The 27,304-nt window shown below is 38.8% G+C and overlaps 1 protein-coding gene across 1 annotated transcript; it reads left to right on the top strand.

Annotated features, from left to right (window-relative positions):
• Positions 1-1,036: 1,036 nt before the first annotated feature.
• On the top strand, positions 1,037-27,269 carry LOC113883210 (cytochrome b-c1 complex subunit 2, mitochondrial). The gene is made up of 14 exons (XM_027526687.1): positions 1,037-1,162; positions 4,469-4,552; positions 4,649-4,798; positions 5,857-5,921; positions 7,254-7,310; positions 7,531-7,655; positions 9,176-9,273; positions 10,867-10,924; positions 14,310-14,405; positions 14,728-14,927; positions 19,511-19,591; positions 21,422-21,498; positions 23,518-23,671; positions 27,002-27,269. Exons 1-14 carry the CDS (start codon positions 1,130-1,132, stop codon positions 27,083-27,085), a joined length of 1,362 nt encoding a protein of 453 aa, XP_027382488.1. The 5' UTR covers positions 1,037-1,129; the 3' UTR covers positions 27,086-27,269.
• Positions 27,270-27,304: the final 35 nt, after the last annotated feature.

The raw sequence follows: 27,304 nt of genomic DNA, 5'->3' as shown, positions 1-27,304 counted from the left end.
GCCTTAATCCTCAGCATAGTGTCTGGCACAGACAACTTCTTAGTTAATACTTACGGAAAAGAGCACAGAATTTTCTTTCCCCAGCAGTCACGTGAGGCTTCCCTGATAGCTCAGTTGGTAAAGACTCTGCCTGCAATGCAGGAGACCTCGGTTCCATTCCTGGGTTGGGAAGATCCCCTGGAGAAGGGAAAGGCTACCCACTCCAGGATTCTGGCCTGGAGAATTCCATGGACTGTACAGTCCGTGGGGTCGGACACGACTGAGCGACTTTCACTTCACTTTCTCAGCAAACACATGACTCTCCATATGCAAGCTTCAGCTTAGAAGTCTCTCTCACCCACTCACACGCACACCACTACTATTCAAAACATTTTAATTTTTCTAAAACTATAGTGCAGCTTTTATTTTCTACGTATAACCAGCTTAGATTATTAACTCTAGGACAGCAGAGACCTTAGTTGTACTGATTTCCGAAGCTTCCGTCTCACCTAGGTGTATCCCAGGCGTGGTCTGGCAGTTAGAGAAGAAAACTGGACAAGGCCTAAGTTCTCATGGAGCTAATGATCTAATGACGACTTCACCAAGCAACAGGCGATCACACCCGGTTTCGAAGCCTAAGTTTTGAAGCCTATCTGCAGAAGAGCAGATACAGGAAGGTCTTCTAAAGCCGCCGGCTCCTACGGAGCGGGAAGTCCTGGAGTTCAGATGGCTCGAGGCCAGACGCCGCGGGTGGAATCGCGGAACCCGACTCTTTCATTGGACAGTCCGGATCGGGAGAATCCAAAGTGGCGGGGGGGAGGGAGAGAGGCTGCTATGTGCTGTCGCAGGAGTAGTCAGAAGATTACAAAGTGGATATCCAGGCCATGAAGAGAACTAAAAAATCGGTAACTGAAACTATCTTCTAAATACTCCCTTATGAAATTATGCGTCTCCGCATCCTATGTCTTGGAGGAATTGGACTGGCCCAACCTCCAAGGAGCAGTAGAGCGCAGCCGGTCGTCTAGAGAGTCCCTCACGTAAGAGACGTGGGAAAGAGTGTCGCAGGGAAAGCTGGGCCACTGCCGCTGTCTGCCACCATCTTGCTTTCCTCTAAGGCGGCAGTGACCGAGGTTCAGAACAATCTTGAGCAATGAAGCTGTTAACCAGAGCCGGGTCCCTCTCGGTGAGCACAGCTGGCGGGCTTGGGGAAGGGTTGGAAAGCAGATGGTCAGCAAAGTCATACGGACCGGAGTTGCCTGGTTTGGGGCCCCTGGGCGCTGGGCTTCGTTCTGCCCTTCAGCTGAACCCTGGAGGCCAACTGGGCTCCAGGCTGGGTGGGTCAGGCTTTGGAAGGCCCGCTCATGCTCTGAGCAGAGGAGACCTAATGCAGGAAAACGTGCAGAGAGAGAGGGGGCTTGAGAGCAGAGATGAAGCGACTCGATGGAGACACCTTTGAAGGTCATTGCTGCACTTGCGTGCAGGTGAAGGAGACCATGAGATATGGGTCACAGGAGGCCGGTGTAGACCTAGTCCCCCATCCCTACCCTATCAGCTGCTGCCTTTGTTTCTTGGCATATCATGTAGCATCAGCTGCTCCAACTGTTAAGCGGGCTTATGAGTAAAATCATAAGGGAAAAAATGAGCTAATACCTGTATAGCGTTTTTCAGTGAACCTGGAACTTGATTGTTACTGTCGTGTCCTGGCTGCATAAAGTGTGCTTTTCTTGATCTTGTTTTAATATTATCCTGGAGAGGTTCTTGGCCTTCCCTTTAGAGCTTCTTAAGGCTCCTCCTCCATGTCCGATTGACACATAGCTGTCACTTGGGGAAAACTCCAGTATCAGTGTTATATCATTGTGGACTGGTGGTTATCAAGAGGGGACAGTCTCAACCTCTGAGTTTAAAACAACTCTTCGAGGCCAATTTTGCCCCCAGGGGACATTTGGCAATATCTAGAGACGATTTTGGTTGTGACAACCTGAGGGCCGGAGGAGTGCTACTGCTGAACATCCTTCAGGGCTCAAAGCCACCCACAGCAGAATTATCCAGCTCGAAATACCAAGAGAGCCTGGGTTGCTAAGTAACGTAGTAATCTACTAGAAGGTTCGAAAAACCAGGGAATGGAGTTTCCGGGTACTTAATATTTAAATAGATAAACTATGAATTATACAAATGACCATGATTTAGACTGTAATTCTCTTAGCCTTCTTAGCACCTCTAAACTAACCGGTGATTTTAATAACCCTTAGAGGGAAGTCCAGTTGGACTGGCAAAAGACCTCAAAACCTCTACATTCATTCCATCCTCACCTTTCAGTAGAAAAAAGAACTCAAAAGTAACAGAGTTGAAGAGGACCAGTGTAAGCAAATTGCAGTAAGCTTGAAAGCAATTGTTGTTTCTACTTACAGCACTTTACATAAGAATAAATGTGTACATCTTTTGTTATTAAAACAGTAATTGTATGGACAGTTACTAGGATAATTCTTTGCAACAAGTTTGAATGGAACAAATTATAGAAAGTACGTTATCAACAAAGTGTCACTGCTCAGGCACATTTGAGAGGAGAGCACCTAAATCTGCCTTAGCATCTGATGTGCCTACATATCTTAAATTTTTTACTTGCTGGAAAAATCAAAAGCTGGAATCACTAGTAGAGTTAACTGTACCACACCCAGCAAATGAAATTGATGATAATAAACCAAAGCTAATTGTAATTTATAATTTGAAAGCGCTAAGGAAAGTTATGACCAACCTAGACAACATATTGGAAAAGGCAGTGGCACCCCACTCCAGTACTCTTGCCTGGAAAATCCCATGGACAGAGGAGCCTGGTGGGCTGCAGTCCATGGGGTCGCTAAGAGTCAGACACGACTGATCGACTTCACTTTCACTTTTCACTTTCATGCATTGGAGAAGGAAATGGCAACCCACTCCAGTGTTCTTGCCTGGAGAATCCCAGGGACGGGGGAGCCTGGTGGGCTGCCGTCTATGGGGTCGCACAGAGTCAGACATGACTGATGCGACTTAGCGGCAGCAGCAGCAGACAGTATATTAAAAAGCAGAGACATCACTTTGTCAACAAAGGTCCATCTAGTCAAGGCTATGGTTTTTCCAGTAGTCATGTATGGATGTGAGAGTTAGACTATAAAGAAAGCTGAGCACAGAAGAAGTGACGCTTCTGAACTGTGGTGTTGGAGAAGACTCTTGAAAGTCCCTTGGACTGCAAGGAGTCCATCCTAAAGGAGATCAGTCCTGAGTGTTCATTGGAAGGAATGATGTTGAAGCTGAAACTCCAATATTTTGGCCATCTGATGCATAGAGCTGACTCATTTGAAAAGACCCTGATGTTAGGAAAGATTGAAGGGAGGAGGAAAAGGGTGGACGACCGAGGATGAGTTGGTTAGATGGCATCACCAACTCAATGGACAAGAGTTTGGGTCAACTTCAGCAGTCAGTGATGGACAGGGAGGCCTGGTGGTCATGTGGTCGAAGAGAGCCGGACACGACTGAGCGACTGAACTGAACTGAACAGCAAATGTAAACTAGGAACCAACTTTTCGATAGTACAGCATTGAAGCTGAATGCACAACCAGCAGCCCTCCTGGACAACATGAAGTAGGAACAATGCAGCCTTTGAGGGACTCCTTGGGAAACTCAGGCAGCATGTTCATTTAATCCTGGGAGTACTAAGGTTTAATTCTCAACATCTCCACTAGTAACCTTATGATCCTTAGACATAATCAGAATTAATTCTGTGGTATTGTATATCATTCGCCAAAAAAAAAAGCTAAATAAAATTACACATTTTGGATCCATTATCTGACGTTTAAGAGGATCCCTTCCCGTGGCTGCATATTACATTTTGAGAATCTGCTGTGGGTGTACCTATCGTTAATCTCAGGGTATATTAGTCAAAGAAGATTAAAAAAAAAAAAAAACCCTTTAGTTGTGTAGTCTTAATGTAGCACAAAAGAGAGTGAAGATACTATAGGAAATATTTGGGCGCTTGGATGAAGTTTTCTTTGATATGCTTTTTAAAGGTTACTAAAATGATTAAGGAAATGAAGTCATATTGGAAAGTAGACTAAAAAGATGAGACTCTTTAGGCAGATAAGAGAAGCAGTAATGCTAAAATCTATAAAAAGGTATGAACGTGGCTATTCCGCACTTTTTCAAAAAGTTCCAAAGCATTAGAGCCTAGAAAGGACCACTTGGAGCTCTAATAAGGTAGTTAAAAGGTAAAAGAAAATGCAGTGAATCTTGATATAAGAAATGAACATGTTCAACTCAGCGTTCCTTCAAGCTATACAGATCAACAATAGAGATTGAAGAGTGGCATGGTAAACTGGTGGGTGAGTTAATAGGTTAATCAGCTGACTCCTCCCATGGAGTTTATTTACCACCGAACAGCCTCTATTGCTTGGGCCAACTCAGATACAATGCACTATTCTTTTGAGAAATGTGGTAACCTGTCTTTTTTTGTGTTTAGAGATTTTATTCCCTCAAAGTTGCTCCTAAAGTTAAAGCCACAGAAGCCCCTGCAGGAGTGCCTCCACATCCTCAGGACCTTGAGGTTAGTCCCCCTGAGTTACTCACTGGACACATACACGCCTTACTGTTCTTGGTAATATAAAGACATTAATCACATCCTGCTTTATCTTATATACAGTTTACCAGGTTACCAAATGGTTTAGTGATTGCTTCTCTCGAAAACTATGCTCCTGCATCAAGAATTGGTTTGTTCATTAAAGCAGGCAGCAGATATGAGAACTCCAACAATTTAGGAACTTCTCATTTGCTTCGTCTTGCATCCAGTTTGGTAAGCATCTTGACTACTTCCGTGTGTTTAGAAATCTGTGATATCTTGGTCCTACAGAAAAGAAGAACTAAAAGCAACACCCCTATGTTAGTTTCCTGGAGCTGCCATAACAAATTACTTCACACAGTCTGGCTTAAACACCAGGAGTTTATCCTGTCACAGTTTTAGAGGCTAGAAGTCAAAGTCATGGTGTCAGTAGAGCCATACTCCCTCTGAAGGCTCTAGGAAGAATCTTGCCTTTGTTTCTCCCACAGCTTCTGGTGGTTGCCAGCAGTCCTTTTCATTCCTTGGCTTGCGGCTGCATCATTCCAATATCTGCCCCTGATTTTACGTGGCCCTGTCTGTCTTTCTGTGTCCAAATATCCCTTTTACTGAAGGGCACACTTATCCAGCATGACCTCATTTTAAATATTTACATCTGCAAAGGCTATTTCCAAACAGGGTCACTTTTGTAGGTTCTTGGGTAGACATGAATTTTGGGCATGTTTTCAAATACAGTCCCCTAATATAGCGTGAAAAATCACAGGATACTTATCACAGGGAAGCAGTAAATTAGTGTCCATCCAGAGCATAAGAAATCAGTAAAAAGACAACATTTTTAGGATAGTGAGACACATGTACATCCATGGCTGATTCATGTCAATGTATGGCAAAAACGCCACAATATTATAAAGTAATTAGCCTCCAATTAAAATTAATTAATTTTTTAAAAAATAAAAGAATCATGTACCAAAAAAAAGAACAAGATTTTTAATTTTTAAAAAGAAGTGCCAGAAATTGAAAATTATTTTTTCCCTTATGCAAATCTCTTTCACAATAGATTGATGAATCCAACAAGCATGTATTTGATAATTGAATTTTTATCTAAATACTTTATATAAAAATCTATACTTGTGCCTTTGGGTCAACTTTGTTGGGCATATCTTAAAAAGAGGCAGTATTTTTAGTTAGTGTTCCTTTGAATTTAATGACAGACATTAGATTTTGACATAAAAAGTCATGTTTGGCAAACTTGGCATTAAAAAATACCAAAAATGGTTGTTTTTTTCTTTTCCAAGACTACAAAAGGAGCTTCATCTTTCAAGATAACCCGTGGAATTGAAGCAGTTGGTGGTAAATTAAGGTTTGTTAAAAATAAATAATCGGAAATAGTGAAAACACCATAAGATGATCAGTTGTAAAGGAACTTTTCTGTTATCAAGGTGGTTAACAGTTTCTTAAGGCACAAGAAGGAAAAGACTGATGAATTTGACTGCATAAATGTAAAACATCTTTATGCCTGAAAGTAAAAATCTAAGTAACTAAAAGTAGGTATTTGTAACATATGTAATATGGAGAGGATTATTTGGAAAAATAAAGAACTGCAAATTAGGAAAACAACCAAAGAGTAAATGGATAGGAACAAAGATAGGAATAGGCTGTTCCCAGAAGAGCCCAGAAACAATGATCTTAAATCAACAGTTCAAAACCATTTTATACTGCTGGTGGGAGTATGAGTTGATACAGCTACTTAGGAAAGAATCAAGAAATATCAATTAATATTAAAATGAGCATATTCTTCAACCTAACAGTTTTTAATCTACATGCACAAAGGAATTCTTTATATTGTGACTGGAAACAATCTAAATGCCTGTCTTTAAAGAGGTGGATAAGTAAAGTATGATACAATAATATGCTGGGACTACTACAGTTAGGAATGAACAGCAGTTAAGAGATGAATTCAGTCTGTATCAACATGGCAGACTTAACAAAATGTTTTTTGGAAAACAATTTTTAAGATTTTTTGAAGGTATGAGGAGGTTTTTAACAAAATAATATGTAACGCTTATAATTATGTTTGTCTCAAGTGGGAGAAAGTGTGAGAGCCTGGGAAGAATACAAAGAGATCTTCAACTTTAAAATTGCCTTTTTTAAGTTGTGGTAAAATACGTATAGGATGAAATGTACCACCTTTAACATGTGTAGTTCTGTAACAATAAGTGTCAGTGAGCAACCATCACCACCACCCATCTCCAGAATGTTTTCATCTTCCCCAACCCAAACCCTGTAGCTATGAAACACCACCTTCCCTTCCCTCAGCCCCAGGCAAGCGGCATTCTGTGTTGTTCCCATGATTTTGACTACTCTAGGTACCTCATATCAGTGGAATCAAATAGTACGTGTTACCTTTTCATGACTGACTGACTTCACTGAGCAAAATGTTTTCAAGGTTTATCCAAGTGTAATATGTCAGGACTTTCTTCCTTTATGTCAAGTTGAAATACTTAACTGTTTTCTTTTTTAAGATTTTTTTAAATAGTTAAAATCTTCAGTTGAGTGTGCATATTTTTGTTTACTATTACTTATACTTTTTGTACTTCAAAATATTTTTTCCAAAAGATTGATTTCATGAAGATATAAGAGAAAGCTTATTCTTCTGATTTAGATAATTCACTGTAATTTATTTTTGACTCAGCGTGACGTCAACAAGGGAAAACATGGCCTATACTGTGGAATGCCTGCGGGATGATGTGTGAGTACCTGTGTTTATTTAGAAGATCTGCTTTTAAAGAAGTACTTAGATGCTCAGTTCTACTCTTTTTTTTTTTTTCAGTGTGGCATGACCTCTGATGTTGGTTTTGGATTGTTATTCACAAACTGCCTAAAGTTTAATAAAAAGCATTACAGTTATGTAGAATGGATGTTCGTTTTAAATTTTTGACTGGTAACTCTGAGCTTCATGTCTTCTGTAGTGATATTCTAATGGAGTTCCTGCTCAATGTCACCACAGCACCAGAATTTCGACGCTGGGAGGTAGCTGCCCTTCAGCCTCAGCTAAGGATTGACAAAGCTGTGGCTCTTCAGAATCCACAGGCTCGTAAGTGCACTTTTAGATTATATTCCATTGTTTCTAAGATACTGGGATTTCAAGAAAATCAATTTGTAGAGGAATAAAACTGCTGTTGAAATTCTTTTTCTCCTTGGGTTTGAAAATACACTTTCCAAAAATTTGTCCACTTTTTAAAACATTGTTCATTTCTAAACATTTGTATTATTGATTATTTTTCATCATGTTAATATTTAAATTTATTACAGAATCCTAGGCCTTTCACCTGTGTTTTATGCCTATCCTCCCACCGCTGATTTTTTTGTTGTTGTTTTTTTATTGGTTGCACTGGATCTTCTGTGCTGTGCGCAGATTTCGTCTAGTTTGGGGGAGCAGGCTTCTCTTGCTGTGGAGCACGGGCTCCAGGCTCGCAGGTTCAGGAGTTGTGGCACACAGGCTTAGTTGCTCCTTGGCATGTGGAATCTTCCCAGACCAGGGATCGAACCCATGTACCCTGCATTGGCAGATGGATTCTTAGCACTGTGCCACCGGGGAAGTTCCCTGGTGTTTTTTGTTTTTTAACAGTCTTTTATTTTTAGTTGGAGGATAATTACTTTATAGTATTGTGGTGGTTTCTGCCTTAAATCAACATGAATCAGCCATATGTATATATATGTCCCCTGCCTCTTATACCTCCCTCCTTATCCCACCCCTCTTGTATCAGAGCACCCCCTGGTGTTTTTTAATGGTTGTTTTACTTACACCAAATCTGGCAGCAGTTTATTGCTGCTGCTGCTGCTTTTACTGTTATATATTGCTGTTGTTGTTTAGCCAGCTCCCTTTTATTGGGTTTTTCCAAAGCAATCAGCTTAATTTAAAAAAAACCTTTTTGTATTCATGTTTGTGTTTATAGAATGTTTGGTTATATAATCTTGACAAGCATACCTGGCAGAACAAATCTGTAAGATAAAAAAAGCACCACTGATTCTCAGAAGTCAAGAACTTGTGGTAGGAGCAGAAACGTGCAGGTAGCCCACTGAGGTATAAGCAGGCGGTCAACTGCAGGGGCTCAGAATGGCACGGACTTCACTCACATGCAGGCCTGTCAAGTGTCTGGAACATAGTGAGTGCTTGGCTCCTGTTTGCTCATATTATATTTCATCGTGATAACTTTGTTACCCCAGGCCTTTGGTAAAAGAAATAGAATAGTAAAATTGTAGAAAAGATGACTTCTGTGTCCTGAGTAGCTTCCTTCCCCACTGGCAGCAGTGAGGCTCCAGCCCTCGTCCTTTGTGCCTGAACAGTTATTGTAGTCTCCTGGCTGGTGTCTCTCTGCCCTGGCGTGCGTCTTCAGGTGGATTCTGACATTTACAGGCTGCTATCAGAGAATCTTATTTTTCTCAGCACATTTAACTGGCAGAATTTTAGAAGTTGCTAGAGATTAAATGATAATAAATTTTCGATGCTTGAATGCGATGACCAAAGTTGTATAGTTGTTTTCGAGGCTCTCTACATGGTGTTGTCTTTATTTAAACAATGTTTCTGTAACTGCTTCTTTACTTATGTTACAGACGTCATTGAAAATTTGCATGCTGCCGCTTACAGAAATGCCTTGGCTAATTCCTTATATTGTCCTGATTATAGGATTGGAAAAGTGACACCAGTTGAGGTACTGATAAAACACCTTACATTTTTAAATGTGCTCATTTTCACATTAATTTGAATGTTCATCTACCACTCAGTTTTGTTTGCTAATTTTCTTGTCGTCTAATTTAAGAGAGTCTCTTGCTTGCTTTTTTTCCCATCACTTTGCTGCCTTTTTTTTTTTTTGGCTATACTACACAGCTTGTGGGAGCTTAGTTCCCCTACCAGGGATCAAACCCATGTCCCCTGCAGTAAAGAGCAGAGTCCTGAACCACCAGGAAATTGCCCATTCATCAACTTGCTTTTTGACTAAAATTCTGTCTGAACAGTTTTTGTGTCTCTTTCAACTAAAAAAAAAAAAGTGTTTATTATGAAAGGGGCAATTCCCTGGTGGGGAATTACAGAAATTTCAGAATTACATTCTGACCAGACATTTCATTCATTCATACTTTATGAATTCATTACAGAAATTTCATTCATAATTTATGAATAGGATGTATTAAAGGGTCCCATTTTTCAAAAAGTAAGGTGTGTGTAGACAAATACCAAGATATTAACTATGATTATCAAAGTTACTAACATTTTTAAAATGTATCCCTAGGCTAAAGGAAATTCTAAAGAAATTGGTGCTGGAACACTTTAAGCAAAAGCAGCATTCAGTAGAAAAACATCACCAGGAAAAAAATAAGAGTATGACTTTCCAAGATGGCTCAATAGATGGAGACAGCATTCATTTTAGGCACAAATTCTAAATAAACTGAGCTTCAGCAAGTCTAAACATTACTCAGGGAACCTTTTTAGCTGCCCCACCACCACCACCATGAATTTTTAACACCACAGATATACTGTATATCCGTTTATGCACTGTATATATATTTGTACTTTATATATAAAGGATTTTCTTTTTTTTTTTTTCTTCCCCCAAGAAGTAATTTTCACTCTCTTGGGAGCAGTAGTATAGTTGAGAATGCATGTTTTAGCCCTACTTTTATATAAAGATTCCAAGATTTCACATTGAATCTACTGTATTAACCTATATTAGTAGGGAGACATTGACGAATTTTTTTTTAAGCTCCCAAAATAATTCTGTAATCATCCAGGTTGGAAACCCTGGTATAGACACTAACTTATTAGCAAAAAAATATTCAAAGACAGGCAAGAGGAATATAGTGATATAACTGTTAGCTCTACTATAGAATGTTAACAGTGCTTTATTACTACCTGTATAAAGATGAACCTGATGTACTCCTTAAACCACATTATAATAAAAATCATAAACTTAGTCCCATTTCAAGTTCAAGCCAATATGTCCTCTAATTTTTGTATGTTTTTTTTTCATTAACAGCTTCATTGAGATGTAATTTACATACCATACAGTTCACCATTTAAAATGCACGATTCAGGTTTTTATTCTGTTCACAGAGTTACATAACCATCACCACATTCAGTTCTAGCAATGGTTTTTAAAAGCTCAATTTAATTCAGTACTAGGTAGTCCCTTATAGTTCATTACAGCAGCTTTTAAGCCTGTTTATTCTCTGCTAAACTGCACTTTGATATTTTTATAGTTCTTTATATTTATACCAGTATAACCAGATAAATGTTTTCACTTTCTCAGTTACATGACTATGTACAGAATCATTTTACAAGTGCAAGAATGGCTTTGATTGGACTTGGTAAGTTGGCAATTACCTGCATGTCAGTTTCCTTCTTTTAAGAGTAGTTCTTTTAACTCACAAACATAGAAAACAGACTTATGGTTGCCAAGGGGGAAGCACAGGAAAGGGTTGGTTTGGGAAGAGCAGATGCAACCTATTATGTATAGAATAGATAAACAGCAAGATCCTGTTATAGCACAGGAAGCTATATTCAATGAGAAGGTAGAATTATCCTTGAAACTGTAAAATCAGATACTATCATATGTAACTGTGTATATATACATCTTTTACAGTTATATCAATATCTAGATAACTTACAGTTCCATGTTTCTTGGCTCCCAGAGAAAGTGGTAGATAATCAGGAAATTCCCTGAGGTTGCTGACTTTTCCTTTTGTAATTGTTGGGGTAGTGAAGGGGACACCTTTCCAGTACATTGTAAGTCTATCACTATATTGGTAACCCGCCTCAATTTATAATATACTCCCTTGGGTATTTTCTTAAATTCTGATTACACAATTCTTTATGGTCTGTCTCATTTTAGAAAGTGGTTAATTGAAAAAAGAGAAACTAAGGTGCACTCCTAGTAGATGTTGCACTTATAGTTAAGAATAAAGATACTGTTTCACTGTCTCTGTATGAGTTACTTTAAAAAAGAGTAGTCCCTTAAGCTATAATTATGTGATTACTGGATTGAACAAAATTTGAGAACTTACCCTGTGTTAGGTCAGAAAGTCAGTATGTGATAGGATTTTTATATACATAATTTTAAAAATTTATTTGGCTGTGCTGGATCTTTGTTGCTGCACAGGCTTTTCTCTAGTTGCAGAGAGCGGGGGCTACTCTCTAGTGGCAGTGCACAGGCTTCTCGCTGTTGCGACTTCTCTTGTTGCAGAGCACAGGCTGTACGTGTGGCGTACAGTACAGTAGGTGTGGCCTACAGGCTTAGGAGCCCCGCAGCGCTTGGGATCTTCCCAGATCAAGGATCAGTCCCAGACCTGTGTCTCCTGCATTCGCAGGCAGATTCTTTATCACTGAGCCACCAGGGAAGCCCTGATAGGATTTTAATAGCTAGTCTTTCATGGAAACAACCTGAATGTCCACTGACAAATGAATGGATAAGGAAGATATGGTACATATATTCAATAGAATATTATTCAGCCATTAAAAAGAATCAAATAGTGCCACTTGCAGCAACATGAATGGATGTAAACATTACCATACTAAGTGAAGTAAGTCAGAAAGAGAAAAGCACCACATGATATCACTTATCCATGGAATCTAAAATACAACACTAATGAACATATCTGTGAAACAGAAACAGACTCCTAGAGAACAGAATTGCACTTGCTGAGGGGTGTCGGGGAGGGAAGATGGGGAATTTGGGATTAGTAGATGCAGACTAGTATAGATAGAATGTATAAGCAACAAGGTCCTACTACATAGCACAGAGAACTATATTCAATTTCCTGTGATAAACCATAATGAAAAAGTATATGTATAACTGAATCACTTTCCTGTACAACAGAAATTAACACAACATTGTAAATCAGCTGTACATCAATAAAATTTTTAAAATATCCCCAACACAGTTTTATAGCATATAAATAAATCTTCCACAACTCTGAAAAGAAAAAAGCTAGTCCTTTTTTTTAAGTACTAATTTTTAAATTCATTACAGTATTTGCAAAACCTATGACAAAGGGCAAATTTCTCTAAGCAAAGAGCTTTTTACAAAGAGCTTTTGTTTTAAGTACAGTTTAATAAAAAAATCGACAAAGGGATGAACAAACAGTTCATGCAGAAAGTGTGTTATGTGTATATACAATTATTGTAAAAGATGTAATAACTAAGAAATTTTTAATCTGTTAAGTTGGCAAAAATTAAAAGATAGACACTACCCAGTATTAACCAAGGTATGGAAAAATAGGCACTCAAAAATTATTGGCAGGAGTGCAAACTGGTACATTTTTGAAGGTCTATTTTAAGAATTTATCGTTCAGAAATATTTTGATAAGTTTACAAAATACTTGCATGAGAATTTTGTTTGCAGTAGTTGGATTTTGTTCATTTGTTTTATAAATAATAATTGAGTATAATTCACACTGTGTAAAATTCACCGTTCTGAAGTGTGCAGTTTGTGGGTTTTAGCATACTCAGAGTTGTGCAGCTATTGCCACTGTCTAATCTCAGAACATTTTCATCATCCCCAGAAGAAACCCCGTACTCAATAGCAGTCACTCCTCATTCCACCTCCTTGCATCTGACAACCGGCAGTCTACTTTCTCTCTGTAGAGAGCTGACTACTCTGGACATCTCATACAAAGAGAATTTTACAGTAATAGCCTCTGTAACTGACTGCTTTCACTTAGTCACTTAGCATAATGTGTTTAAGGTACATCCATATTATAGCATGTACCAATGTTCCATTCCCTTTTCTGGCTGAAAAATATTTCAATACCACATTTTGTTCATTCACCAGTTGGACATTTGGGTTGTTCTGCATGGTTTAGAGCTATTAAGAATATAAACATTCATGTGTAAATTTTTTAACAAAATATCTTTTTCATTCTTTTGGGTGTGTACCTAGGAGTAGAATTGCTAGGATTAGGATATAGGATATCTCTCTATTTAACCCTTTGAAGAACTATGAAACTGTTTTCCAAAGCAGTTGAACCATTTTATTTTCCCACCAACAGTGTATAAGGATTCCAACTTCTCCACATCCTCAACAATATGTACTATCATATGTCTTAGGAAGTGGTATCCCATTGTAGTGATTGATAACATTGAACAACTTTTTTTATGCTTTTTGGCTGTTTATGTGTCTCCTTTGGAGAAATGTTCATTCAAGTGCGTTGGCCAGTTTTTAATTGGGTTGTTTATTCTTCATTGTTGAGTTGTAAGAGTATTTTATATATTCTGGATACTAATCCTTACCAGATACATGATGTGCAAATATTTTTCCCATTTTGTGGAGTATCTCTTCGTTCCTTTTAAAAATGCCTCTTGATGCATATTGCAGTATTGTTTTAATAGCCAGTTATTAGAAACATGTCCATCAGGAAGAGATTGATTAAATAAATAATGGTACATCAGTATAATAGAATTCTTTATAACCATTACATGTTTGGTGTAGTCCACTCAGAAGTAAATTACAACAGACAAGTTAGAAACAGTATCAATAGAAGATACCATTTTAACAATAAAAAGAATAATATTAGTATTTACATAAAAAAAGGTTCTAGATGAATACGTAATAAAGCTGTAAATGCATATCTCTGTAAGAGCATTATAATATTTTAATTATATAATGAAGCATTTTTAAAATAGTAGGTATTCTACAATTGTGTTTTAGAAATTCTGGTTCTACAGTTTTTTGTTTGTTTGTTTCTACTGACATAGGTGTGAGTCATCCTGTCCTAAAGCAAGTTGCTGAACAGTTTCTTAACATAAGGGGTGGCCTTGGTTTATCTGGTGCAAAAGCCAAGTACCATGGAGGTAAGCGTTTTGTTCTGTAAGGTTAGTTTACCAGGATGCCGCCTCTCCCCCACAATAGATATTGGAGTATAATAGGCCTGATTGTTTACTACCAAACAGTATCAGTGTGGAAAGAGAGAGAATCATTGTGGAAAGTATCAATTGCTTGGGTATTATGTGTTAAGTATATTTGTGAATGTGTTGGGGGAAGGGCAGGGTAGCAAGGAGAGGACCAGGCCAGAGAAGAGCTTCATCTTAATGCAGTAATACTGTCTCATAGAGAGTATTGAAGAATAAAACCAAAAAATGGTTTCTTCCTTGCTCTTTCTTTACATGGCCCCAGGTGAAATTCGAGAACAGAATGGAGACAGTCTCGTCCATGCCGCTCTTGTAGCAGAGAGTGCAGCCATAGGAAGTGCAGAAGCAAACGCGTTCAGTGTTCTCCAGCACGTCCTTGGTGCTGGACCACACGTTAAGAGGGGCAGCAATGCCACCAGCTCTCTGTACCAGGCTGTTGCCAAGGGAGTTCACCAACCATTTGATGTGAGTCTGAACAGTGAACATCTTTCTTTTGTTTTCAAAGGCTTAATGTTTACAATGTTGTCCTGGAAACTTGATCTTAGTATTAAACTGCTTTTAAAATTTAAGATGGCACAAAGAAAATCTTTGTAAAATTGAAGAGGCAGCCAGGCTTAATTTTAGTACCTTAGTGGGTCTATCAAAAACTTACTGTTATTCTAATATAAAAAGAATTGAATGCTTAAAAATTCCAAAAAATCCAAAATCCCCACTCTCTCTTGGAGTTTGCTCAACTTCATGTTCATGAACTTCATGTTCATGTCACCCTGCTTATTTAACTTACATGCAGAGTACATGATGAGAAACGCTGGGCTGGAAGAAGCACAAGCTGGAAGGAATCAAGATTGCCAGGAGAAATATCAATAACCTCAGATATGCAGGTGACACCACCCTTATGGCAGAAAGTGAAGAAGAACTAAAGAGCCTCTTGATGAAAGTGAAAAAGGAGAGTGGAAAAAATTGGCTTAAAACTCAATATTCAGAAAACTAAGATCATGGCATCCGGTCCCATCACTTCATGGCAAACAGATGGGGAAACAGTGGCTGACTATTTTTCTGGGCACCAAAATCACTGCAGATGGTGATTGCAGCCATGAAATTAAAAGACACTTACTCCGTGGAAGGAAAGTTATGACCACCCTAGACAGCATATTAAAAAGCAGAGACATCACTTTGTCAACAAAGGTCCGTCTAGTCAAAGCTATGGTTCTTCCAGTGGTCATGTATGGATGTGAGAGTTGGACTATAAAGAAAGCTGAGCACCGAAGAATTGATGCTTTTGAACTGTGATGTTGGAGAAGACTCTTGAGAGTCCTTTGGACTGCAAGGAGATCCAACCAGTCCATCCTAAAGATCAGTCCTGGATGTTCACTGGAAGGACTCATGTTGAAGCTGAAACTAATACTTTGGCCACCTGATGCAAAGAGCTGACTCATTTGAAAAGACCCTGATACTGGGAAAGATTAAGGGCAGGAGGAGAAGGGGACGACAGAGGATGAGATGGTTGGATGGCATCACCAACTCAACAGACATGGGTTTGGGTGGACTCCGGGAGTTGGTGATGGACAGGGAGGCCTGGTGTGCTGCGGTTCATGAGGTCACAGAGAGTCAGACGCTACTGAGAGACTGAACTGAACTGAATGTCCATTAAGTCAGTGGTTCTGCCTAACAGACTCATCCTCTGCTGCCCCCTTCTCCTTTTGCCTTCAATCTTTCCAAGCATCAGAATCTTTTCAGTTGTTCGCATCAGGTGGCCAAAGTATTGGAGCTTGAGCTCAGTTCAGTGAACTTAATCGGAGCTTAAGCTTCAGCAATAGTTTAGAATTGACTGGTTTGATCTCCTTGCAGTCCAAGGGACTCTCAAGAGTCTTCTCCAACACCACAGTTCAAAAGCATCAATTCTTTGGCTCTCAGCCTTCTTTATGGTTCAACTCTCATATCCATATATGGAAAAACAATAGCTTTGACTATATGGACCTTTGTCAGCAAAGTGATGTCTCCACTTTTTAATAGCTGTCTAGGTTTGTCTTAGTTTTCCTGCCCTGGGGCAAGCATCTTACTTTCATGGCTTCAGTCACCGTCCACAGTGGTGTAAGAGCCCAAGAAAATAAAATCTGTCACTGCTTCTACTTTTTGCCCTTCTGTTTGCCATGAAGTGATGGGACTGGATCCTACGATCTCAGTTTTCTGGACATTGCGTTTTAAGCCAGTTTTTTCATCCTCCTCTTTCACCCTCATTCTGTTTGCTTTCTACCATTACAGTGGTATCATCAGCTTGTGATACATCCAGACTGGCATTTCGCATGATGCACTCTGCATATAAGTAAAATAAGCAGGGTGACAATATATAGCCTTGGCTGCACTCCTTTCCCAATTTTGAACTAACATCAAAAAAAGGTGTCCTTTTCATCATAGGGGATTGGAATGCAAAAGTAGGGAGTCCAGAGATACCTAGAATAACATGCAAATTTGGCCTTGGAGTACAAAATGAAACAGGGCAAAGGCTAACAGAGTTGTGTCAAGAGAACACTTTAGTCATAGCAAACACCCTTTCTAGCAACACAAGAGAAGGCTCTTCACATGGACATCACTAGATGGTTAATACCAAAATCAGATTGATTATATTCTTTGCAGCCAAAGATGAAGAAGCTCTGTACAGTCAGCAAAAATAAGACCTAGAGCTGACTATGGCTCAAATCATGAGCTCCTTATTGCAAAATTCAGGCTTAAATTGAAAACAATAGGGAAAACCACTGGCCATTCAGGTATGACCTAAATCAAATCCCCTATGATTACACAATGGAGGTGATAAATAGATTCAGAGGATTATATCTAGTAGACAGAGTGCCTGAAGAACTATGGATGTAGCTTTGTAACATTATATAGGAGGCAGTGACCAAAACTGTCCCAAAGAAAAAGAAATGCAGGAATGCAGCGTGGTTGAGGAGGCTTTACAAAGAGCTCAGCGAAGAAGAGAGTGAAAGGCAAGGGAGAAAGGGAAAGATGTACCCAAAACTGAATGCACAGTTCCAGAGAACAACAAGGAGAGAGATAAGAAGGCCTTCTTAAATGGACAATGAAATAGAGGAAAACACTAGAATGGAAAAGACCAGCAACCTCTTCAAGAAAATTGGAGATACTAAGTGAACATTTCATGCAAGGATGGATACCATAAAGGACAGAAACAGTGGACCTAACAGAAGTAGAAGAGATAAAGAAGGGGTGGAAAGAATACACAGAAGAACTATACAAAAAAGGTCTTAATGACTGGATAATCATGATGGTGTGGCTATTCACCTAGAGCTGTACATCCTGGAATGTGAAGTCAAGTGGGCTTTAGGAGGCATTACTACTACAAACAAAGGTAGTAGAGGTGAAGGAACTCAGCTGAGCTTTTAAAATCCTAAAAGATGATGCTGTTAAAGTGCCGTACTCAATGATATCTTTAAAAAGTAACACAAAATTGTAGGGTTAAGTATTGTTCATAATTTCAGCAACAGCGCATGGCACAGGTAGGTTATGCTTTAGTAAGTCTTTGGCCTTTTGACATTTAACAGTGGAAATTAAATCAGTCTTCTCTTTTTATCCTTCCTTTTAATACTTGAGTGGTTGTGTCAAACTTTTATTTTTAAGCAGAGGAGCCTTTTTTAATCCAATTCCATTTCCCACCTGCAATGCCCAACACAAAAGCTTTTGCTTTTAAAAAGTAGAAGGCTTACTTGACAGTGAAACCCTTGGAATCTTCTAAACAGAGCCTTAGGGGTCCATGGAGCACAGTTTTCAAACCATTATCTTAAATTAGTCCTAAATTAGAGTTCCTCCAAATGGTCTTTCTTCCAGTCTGTGGTCTACTCTGTTTTCTTTTTTTCATGCTTTACTCTTTTCTATTGAACATTAATGATGCTTTAGATAGTTGGAGTTTAACCCAGTGACATAATTTAACAGGAATTCCTACTTTAGAATTTGGCCAGAAATTTGGAGAATGACTAGATTAGTCTCAGAATTGTAATTAAACTTCAAGTGATTGAAGTGCATATCTTTGTGTGCTTCATATGGACCAGACCCATGGTTTTCAAACTTCACCTGGAATATAGTTTAAAATTCAGGCTCCCAGACTTCATCCGTAGTGATCTGAGTGAGTGGATCTGTTGTGGGAACCTGAAAGTGTGTGTTTTATAACAACTCAAGTGATCCTTGGACTTCCCAGGTGTCGCTACTGGTAAAGAACCCACCTCCCAAAGCATGAGGTGCAAGAGATGTGGTTTTGATCCCTGGGTCCAGAAGATCCCCTGGAATAGGAAATGGCAACGCACTCCATTATTCTTGCCTAGAAAATTTCCATGGACAGAGCAGCCTGGCGGGCTACAATCCATGAGGTTGCAAAGAGTCAGATACAGCTGGGCACAGTACTCAGACACACATGAGTGCTCCTTAGGTTATTGGTCCACATAAACACTGAAAAGCACTTTACTAGGATGTCATATCCACCTCAAGGAGCTTAACACTCTACTCGGACTACACACAGAAATACCCCTGTTTGCCAGAGGCTAAACTTCTTACTCCCCTGGACACCTGCTACTAAGCAGAAAAAAATTTCTAACCCTTTGACTTTCGTCTGTAGAAAAAGTAAAAGTGAATTAGTGAAAAGGAAGTCACCACCAACAGCAGAGGGAAGAAAACATGTTTGTCTAATATCAAGGACCATGATCTGCATCACTCAGCTGTACTGAATCTATAGTAGTAATGTAGTAATGTTTACAGGTTACTGTTTGCATTAACCCTTAATCATCAAAAGGTTAGAAAATACCAAGGAAAATGAGCAATCCATTTTAGAAAAAGTTAAATGAGAAAAGTTAAAACCATTATAGTTCTGAAAAAGGTAACCTGCGTACAGAACACTTCAGTCCTTAATAGAACCAGTTACGTGAAATATTAATTCATCTCTTTGCTTATACTGTGAAGGTACATATTTTTTCTAGACAACCTTAGGAAAACTGTACTGTTTTACCTGGTAGAGTGACATATAGTAAAGTTTCATTATATTTCAGGTTTCTGCTTTTAATGCCAGTTACTCAGACTCTGGACTCTTTGGGTTCTACACTATCTCACAAGCTGCATCTGCTGGAGACGTAAGTTGCAAACTGAAAAATTCTCACAAGATTTTTTTCTCCTGTTAACATTTTTTTAGTAAAAATATAGAATGTTCGAATACATCTCTGTCTAGTGTAATATCATTAAAGTGTTATCTGCTATGGAAGAAAGTTAAAAATGGAAAATGTATATATTAATCCTTCCGGGAAAGAGGGAGGAAATGCTTCCTTGGTATTTTGGTTCTGTGTGGACATGTGGCATTAAGTTACCTCTAGGGTATCTAAATGGAGAACTCAAGTGAGGTCAAGGCAAAGATGTATACTGGGCGTCCTCAACAGAAAAAGTGTGTTGAAATCAGGGTTACATATGAAAGTTGGTAGGAGAAGAAAACTGAAGGTCAAGCTAGGGGAAATGGCCAAGAAAACAAAAAAAAAGAGAAACTGGTATATTTGGAGACCAAGAAAGAGACTGGTTAACAATCTTTTGATCTACTCTATATTAACGTCCCTTTAGTTACCACAGGGAAGTCCAGTAGTTTTAGCAAACTTGGACAGTATCAGTTTTTACAAGACTGTTGGAAGTGAACTAAAATTTACAATATTAAGAAATGAATGAGAAGAAATAAATGCAAAGTTGGTGCAGGTATAGGGGAGTGGGTGGGGTTTTAGTAGAGTTTACTCTGAGAGATTAAGTAGGAAGAGACAGATATTCATACTGAAAGGAAAGAAATTGGAGTGAATATAGGAGGTAGGAAATTATAGGTGGATTAAATCTATAGAAGCAAGAGCAAGCAGGATCCAAAGTATAAATAGACATTTTATCCTTGGACATAAAGGCTGTTGGGAGAACAGGATGTCAGAGATGAGGAAGTACATCCCTGGTGCGGTAGGAAGCTAAATCATGTTTTGAGAATAAGAGAAAGAAGGAGTTTAAAGAAAGTAAGAGGTTGGGGACAGATGAGTGCCTAGATGCACACAGAATGAGCAGAGCAGCGGATTCATAGTATAGTCAGATGGCTAGCCTCATGGAAAAATGGAGGAGGCAAGCTGTAGGGTTGATCCCAGGTTGGAATCTTGCAAAGTAGACTGGTCAGAAGTATGAAGAGGTGGCAGGAAGTTGGAAACACTGGTAGGAGTGGCTGAAAGGATAATTCATGGATTTAGGCTAAAGAAGTAAACCCAGAGGGACATGATAGATTGAAAGTGGACAAATCAAGGAACTAGAGATGTTGGCAAAAATGGAAGATATGGATAGCATGATTAAAGACAGGCCAGAGGTCTTGGAATTGAGGATTTCAGTGTTCAGGTCTGGGGTATGGCTATGGAAATAGGTAGCTCACTTGGAGGGTAAAGTAAGTTTACAGACCCCGAATGATGCCACGGTTGGGATGGAGCAAATCATGGGCCAGGTTTATTATACCCACTCACACCACTAGAACTTGATTCCTTCATGACCCCAGCATTCCAGGCATGGACAGTCTTTACAGATTGGCTCCTTACGGTTTACTACTTTCTTCTTAGTGAATAGTAAGAGAAAGCAATATTAATTACATGATACTTTGAGAGTCTGGGGAACTTTAAAAGGTGCTTATTCTTCATAAGCAATTATAAATCCCTGAGTTTTCTTTTCCTAAACCCTACTGCCATCCTCTGCCCCCTGCCCCTTAATGTTTATAAGAAGCTTGGCTACTTGGATATTGTACAAACAGCTGCTTTATCGGAAGTGTAAGCAGCACCTAGTGACTTAGGAATCCCAGATGGACACAGCGATTTCCATCTTGTGTTTCTGCCTCATAGAGGAGCATCTGGAATACTGCAGGAGACTCTGGCACTGATCAAAGATGACCAGCTTTTACTTCTCTATCCTAGGTTATCAAGGCTGCTTATAACCAAGTAAAAACAATTGCTCAAGGAAACCTTTCTAATCCAGATGTCCAAGCTGCCAAGTAAGTTTCAATATTAACTTTCAATTATTTGCAAGTTGTATTTTTTCTAGGTACAATACTATTCTAACAAAGGTACAATAGGATTGAAAAGTATAAAAAAGTATTTAAAGGAGAGGGAAATATATTCCTACCACCTAGAGATATAATTGTTAACATTTTAAATATTTTCCTCACCATTTTTAGACATAATTGTTAATACTGCATATATAGTTGTTAATAAATAATTAACATATATAGTTGTTAATAATTATCTATCATTACTAACCAATGATTTCCCTTTAAAATGCTGTTTTCATTTATTCAGATTACTGAATTAATTGGTATGTCAGAATATACTTGTTGACAACTGGAAATTGTAAACTATAAAGGATATCTTTGGCCTTAAAAAAATTTCGTATTTCACATTACTTTTTGGTACAGATTTGCAGTTGAGCCAAGAGTTATAAATATTATAATGAAAGGCTTTGCATTAAAATATATGTTTGTGTTTATATATTTTGCAATCACAGTATTAAAAGGTTGTACCAGTTTATAATCACATCATCAGGAGTGCCTGTTCCACCATAACCACTAGCAGCTTTATTTTTTCCTCTTTACTGATTTGATAGACAAAAAAAGATACCTGTTTAAAAAACTGCAACGTCCATCTATTTGGTGATTTTTAAATCCCACTGTCTTCACTGTGCTAACAGCGAGTGCTAACAACAAACACCTGTTAACTCAGTACCTCTGGGAGTTTCTCTAAAAGAGACAAACTGTGGACAGAGTTACAAATCAGCTTGCATTTTCATACAGGAGATTAAAACATTTAAATTTTACTTCATCCATTTAGGACAATTCAAAACGTGAATCCTCAAACTCAGGCAGTCTTTTAGTATTCAAAGATCATTTAGTATTGTCCACAAAGGAAGTTATGATGGTGAATTACAACCTAGGAGGGAACAACCTTTTACCATTTCTCATTAGTACTATTACATTTTTCATACTGTACACACTGAAAAGTGCATCTCTGAAATAAGTACAACACACTTTATTAAATGTTGTATACATGGAACCAAGGACTGATAGGGTGCAGCTCCACATGACTGCCTCAGAAACACATGCTTACAAGAAACTGAAACACTGGATAAACTCAGGAAAAGTCTGTTTCAAGTCTTAATTTATTTAAGAAAATGTATTTTCTTAATAAGTGTAGAATTTTGGTTATTAATGCCAAGTTCTGTTTCTTTCCTGCCATTTTGATGGAGTTTATACGTTTTTGGTAAGGTTCTTAGTCCTCCTGTATTGAAAGAGAGAAAGTGAGGTGTCATTGCTGAAGGGACAAATTAATAATCTCTTGGTAAAGTTTACTGCAGGTAAAATCTTTTTTCAGTTAAGCTGACAGTGTGATAAAATTGCTACATTAAATTGTAATTATGTTTAAATGGAGGTCTTGCTACAGAGTTTGAGTTAAATAACTCAAGTGCCTTATTGAACACCAGTTTCTTTCTGGGATAATTATGAATTGGATTTTATTTCAAATTGATGCTTTTGTGCCCATATTTAAGCTATAGGAGCTTATAAAGACCTATATTCTCCTTCCCCACTTGTTCTGTCCTCAATGAGACAAATCCCAGTCCACAGCATTCTGCTAAAGGGACAATGAGAAGAGCCTAAACAGGTATTTTCTTTAGTAGAGATGTCTAATATCACCAAAAGTGTATCAGGAAGCTAGAATTCCTTCAGTAATCAAGACTTCACACTAAAATATTTTTAACTAGATCTGAGTTCTAATCTAAAAGCAAAATGCATTCTGTTGGGTTTTTAGTATAATCTTATAATGACAGCTTTCAAAATGATAATGTAAATAATAAAATAGTTGGTAAACTGAAGAAAGGGAATGAAGATCTTTAGCACTCTTAAAGTTTCAAAGCTGTTAGTTTGCATATTTACTCAAACATGTTTAAGGATTTAGGAACATACTTTAACTTGCTCCATAAAACTGCCTTCTGCCTTACTTACACACCTTTCACTGGACAGGAACAAGCTGAAAGCTGGGTACCTGATGTCAGTGGAGTCTTCTGAGGGTTTCCTGGATGAAGTTGGGTCCCAGGCTCTAGCTGCTGGTTCATACACGCCGCCATCCACAGTCCTTCAGCAGATTGATGCAGTAGCTGACGCTGATGTCATAAATGTAAGCAAATGAAAATCTGTTTAACACACATAACTTGTCCTTAATGATGCCATTTCAGAAGGAATGCATAAGGCCTGTATATGCTATTCTCAGGGTATTTGGTATCTGTCTGCCTGGTGTGGAGGCAGAGGCTCAGTCCCATCAGATCTGCAAGTAGCTTCCTTGTCAACTCAGGAAGTCTGTGTATCTTCCTCATTCAACTAATAGTTTACCATTAGGTTAAACTATTTTAAATTTTTAAAGGTCAAGAGTGAAATATTGGCAGTTTCATACCACTGAACCTAATTGTCAAGTTTGGTATTTTTCCTCCTCACTCTGAAATAAACTTTCTATCCTGCCAACCCTTCACAGTCCACCATCTCAAGATTTTCTTTAGTCTTCTCAGCCTAAGACATTCTCCTGCCCTTGTTCTATTTTTCTTTTATTTTTCACTTGTTTCCTATAAAATTGACCAGTTTTGAGGGCAAGGACTATGTGTTATACCTCTTTGTATTCCCTACTATGCCTAACAAGTACATGAACTATAATATGAACCCTAAATCAGTCCTTTCTGTATTAAAAATGCCAACTCCCCTTTCATGTCACAATCTCAACCATCTTCTCACCAAGGGGTCTATCCTTGTGGATAGAAAAAAATGAAGGCTGTTGGAAGATAGCAATCCTGACTTGATTTCACTTGGCGCCTAAGTTCATCATCGTTGTTGTTGTTGTTCAATCGCTCGGTTGTGTCTGACTGTGACCCCGTGAACTGCAACACGCCAGGCTTCTCTGTCCTTCACCATCTCCTGGAGGTTGCTCAAACTCATGTCCATTGAGTCAGTGATGCCATCCAACCATCTCATCGTCTGCTGTCCCCTTCTCCTTCTGCCTTGAATCTTTGCCGGCATCAGGGTTTTTCAAATGAGTCGGCTCTTTGCATCAGGTAGCCAAAGTAATTGGAGCTTCAGCTTCAGCATCAGTCCTTCCAAAGAATATTCAGGATTGATTTCTTTTAGGATTGACTGGTTTGATCTCCTTGCAGTCCAAGGGACTCTCAAAAGTCTTCTCCAATACCACTGTTCAAAAGCATCAACTCTTCAGCACTCAGCCTTCTTTATGGTCCCACTCTCACATCCATACGTGACTACTGGAGAAACCATAGCTTTGACTATACGAAACATTGTTGGCAATTGTCTCTGCTTTTTAATACACTTTCTAAGTTTGTCATAGTTTTTCTTTCAAGGAGCAAGCGTCTTTTAATTTCATGTCTGCAGTCACCATCTGCAGTGATTCTGGAGCCCAAGAAAATAAAGTCTGTCACTGTTTTCATTGTCTGCCCATCTATCTGCCATTAGTGATGGGATGGGACCAGATGCCGTGATCTGAGTCTTTTGAATGTTGAGTTTTAAGCCAGCTTTTTCACTCTCCTCTTTCACCTTCATCAGGAGGCTCTTTAGTTCTTCTTCCCTTTCTGCCATAAGGGTGATGTCATCTGCATACCTGAGATTATTGATATTTCTGCCGGCAGTCTTGATTCCAGCTTGTGCTTCATCCAGCTTGGCATTTTGCATGATATACTCTGCATAGAAGTTAAATAAGCAGGGTGACAATATACAGCCTATGTACTCCTTTCCCAATCTGGAACCAGTCCATTGTTTCATGTCTAGTTCTAACTGTTGCTTCTTGACCTGCATACAGGTTTCAAAGGAGGCCTGGTATTCCCATCTCTTTAAGGATTTTCCACAGTTTGTTGTGCACACAGAGTTAAAGGCTCTGGCATGGTATAATGAAGCAGAAGTAGATGTTTTTCTGGAATTCTCTGGCTTTTTCTGTGATCCAACAGATGTTGGCAATTTGATCTCTGGTTCCTCTGCCTTTTCTAAATACAGCTTGAACATCTGAAAGTTCTCGGTTCACATACTGTTGAAACCTAGCTTGGAGAATTTTGAGCATTACTTTGCTAGCGTGTGAGATGAGTGCAATTGTGTGATAGTTTGAACATTCTTTGGCATTTCTTTTCTTTGGAAGTGGAATGAAAGTTGACTTTTTCCAGTCCTGTGGCCACTGCTGAGTTTTCCAAATTTGCTGGCATATTGAGTGCAGCACTTTCACAGCATCATCTTTTAGGATTTGAAATAGCTCAGCTGGAACTCCATCATCTCCACTAGCTTTGCCCCTAGTAATGCTTCCTAAGGCCCACTTGACTTTGCACTCCAGGATGTCTGGCTCTAGCTGAGTGATTACACCATCGTGGGTTATCTGGGTCATGAAGATCTTTTTTGTATAGTTCTTTGTATTCTTGCCGCCTCTTCTTAATATCCTCTGCTTCTGTTAGGTCCACACCATTTCTGTCCTTTATTGTGCCTGTCTTTGCATGAAATGTTCCCTTGTTATCTCTAATTTTCTTGAAGAGAGCTCTAGTCTTTCACATTCTATTGTTTTCCTCTCTCTCTTTGCATTAATCATTGAGGAAGTCTTTCTTATCTCTCCTTGCTATTCTTTGGAACTCTGCATTCAGATGGATATATCTTTCCTTTTCTCCTTTGCCTTTCGCTTCTCTTCCTTTCTCAGCTATTTATAAGGCCTCTTCAGACAACCATTTTGCCATTTTGCATTTCTTTTTCTGGAGGATAGTTTTGATTACCACCTCCTGTGCAGTGTTACAAACCTTCGTCCATAGTTCTTCAGGCACTCTGTGTATCAGATCTAATCCCTTGAATCTATTTGTCACTTCCACTGCATAATTGTAAGGGATTTGATTTAGGTCATACCTGAATGGCCTAGTGGTTTTCCCTACTTTTCTTCAGTTTAAGTCTGAATTTTGCAATAAGGAGTTCATGATCTGAGCCACAGTCAGCTCCAAGTCTTGTTTTTGCTGACTGTATGGAGGCTTCATCATTGTATACTCTTCCAAATGGTTGTCCTTGTCTTATATACTGTACTGTCACGAGTCCAACCCAGCTGCCTCCAACACCATCTTTATTTAAAAAGCTGATCTGAGTACCTGAGTACTTCCTGGTGCTGCACTTGACGTAAACTAACAGACTTTGGACTCTAGAGCAGTGGCATAAAGAACACTAGGATATAGTGTAACTTTGACAAGTTAACAATCAGTGTATTGTCATTGACTCAGACTATTTGCCATTGTAATACAGACACAGAGGCGGACAGCCGTGCTCCAGGAGACTACCCTATTTTGCAGTGTCAGAAATTCCTTTTCCCTCTTTAACAGCTGTCATCATTAGAGCATTACGCTTGCTCAGTCACATAAAGGATGAAATATTCAGAGTAACAGAAGTTTGTCTATTTGCTTATTTGTATTAACTTTCTTTCTTTGTTTCTGTCTTAAAGGCTGCAAAGAAGTTTGTTTCTGGCCGGAAGTCAATGGCAGCAAGTGGAAATTTGGGGCATACACCTTTCATTGATGAGTTGTAATACTGAATCCCATATTGCAGGAAAGAACTGAACGTTTTGTGAACCCAGAGCAGCAAATAACATGAAAGTGAAAAGTCCTAATGTAACATTTATCTTTTCTTCCAGTGAGAGGAAATATAAAGCATAAATATAGGTAATTGTTCCCAACTGACCTAAAGTCAATAAAGCATTCTATTTAAATGTTTTTCTTACATTTTTGCTAATCAGTTAATCAACAGG

The sequence above is a fragment of the Bos indicus x Bos taurus genome, chromosome 25, assembly GCF_003369695.1.
Source record: "Bos indicus x Bos taurus breed Angus x Brahman F1 hybrid chromosome 25, Bos_hybrid_MaternalHap_v2.0, whole genome shotgun sequence".
NCBI classification, from domain to species: Eukaryota; Metazoa; Chordata; class Mammalia; order Artiodactyla; family Bovidae; genus Bos; species Bos indicus x Bos taurus.
Note: the sequence above shows the minus strand (reverse complement) of the source record. Positions and strands in the feature narration are given on the sequence as shown.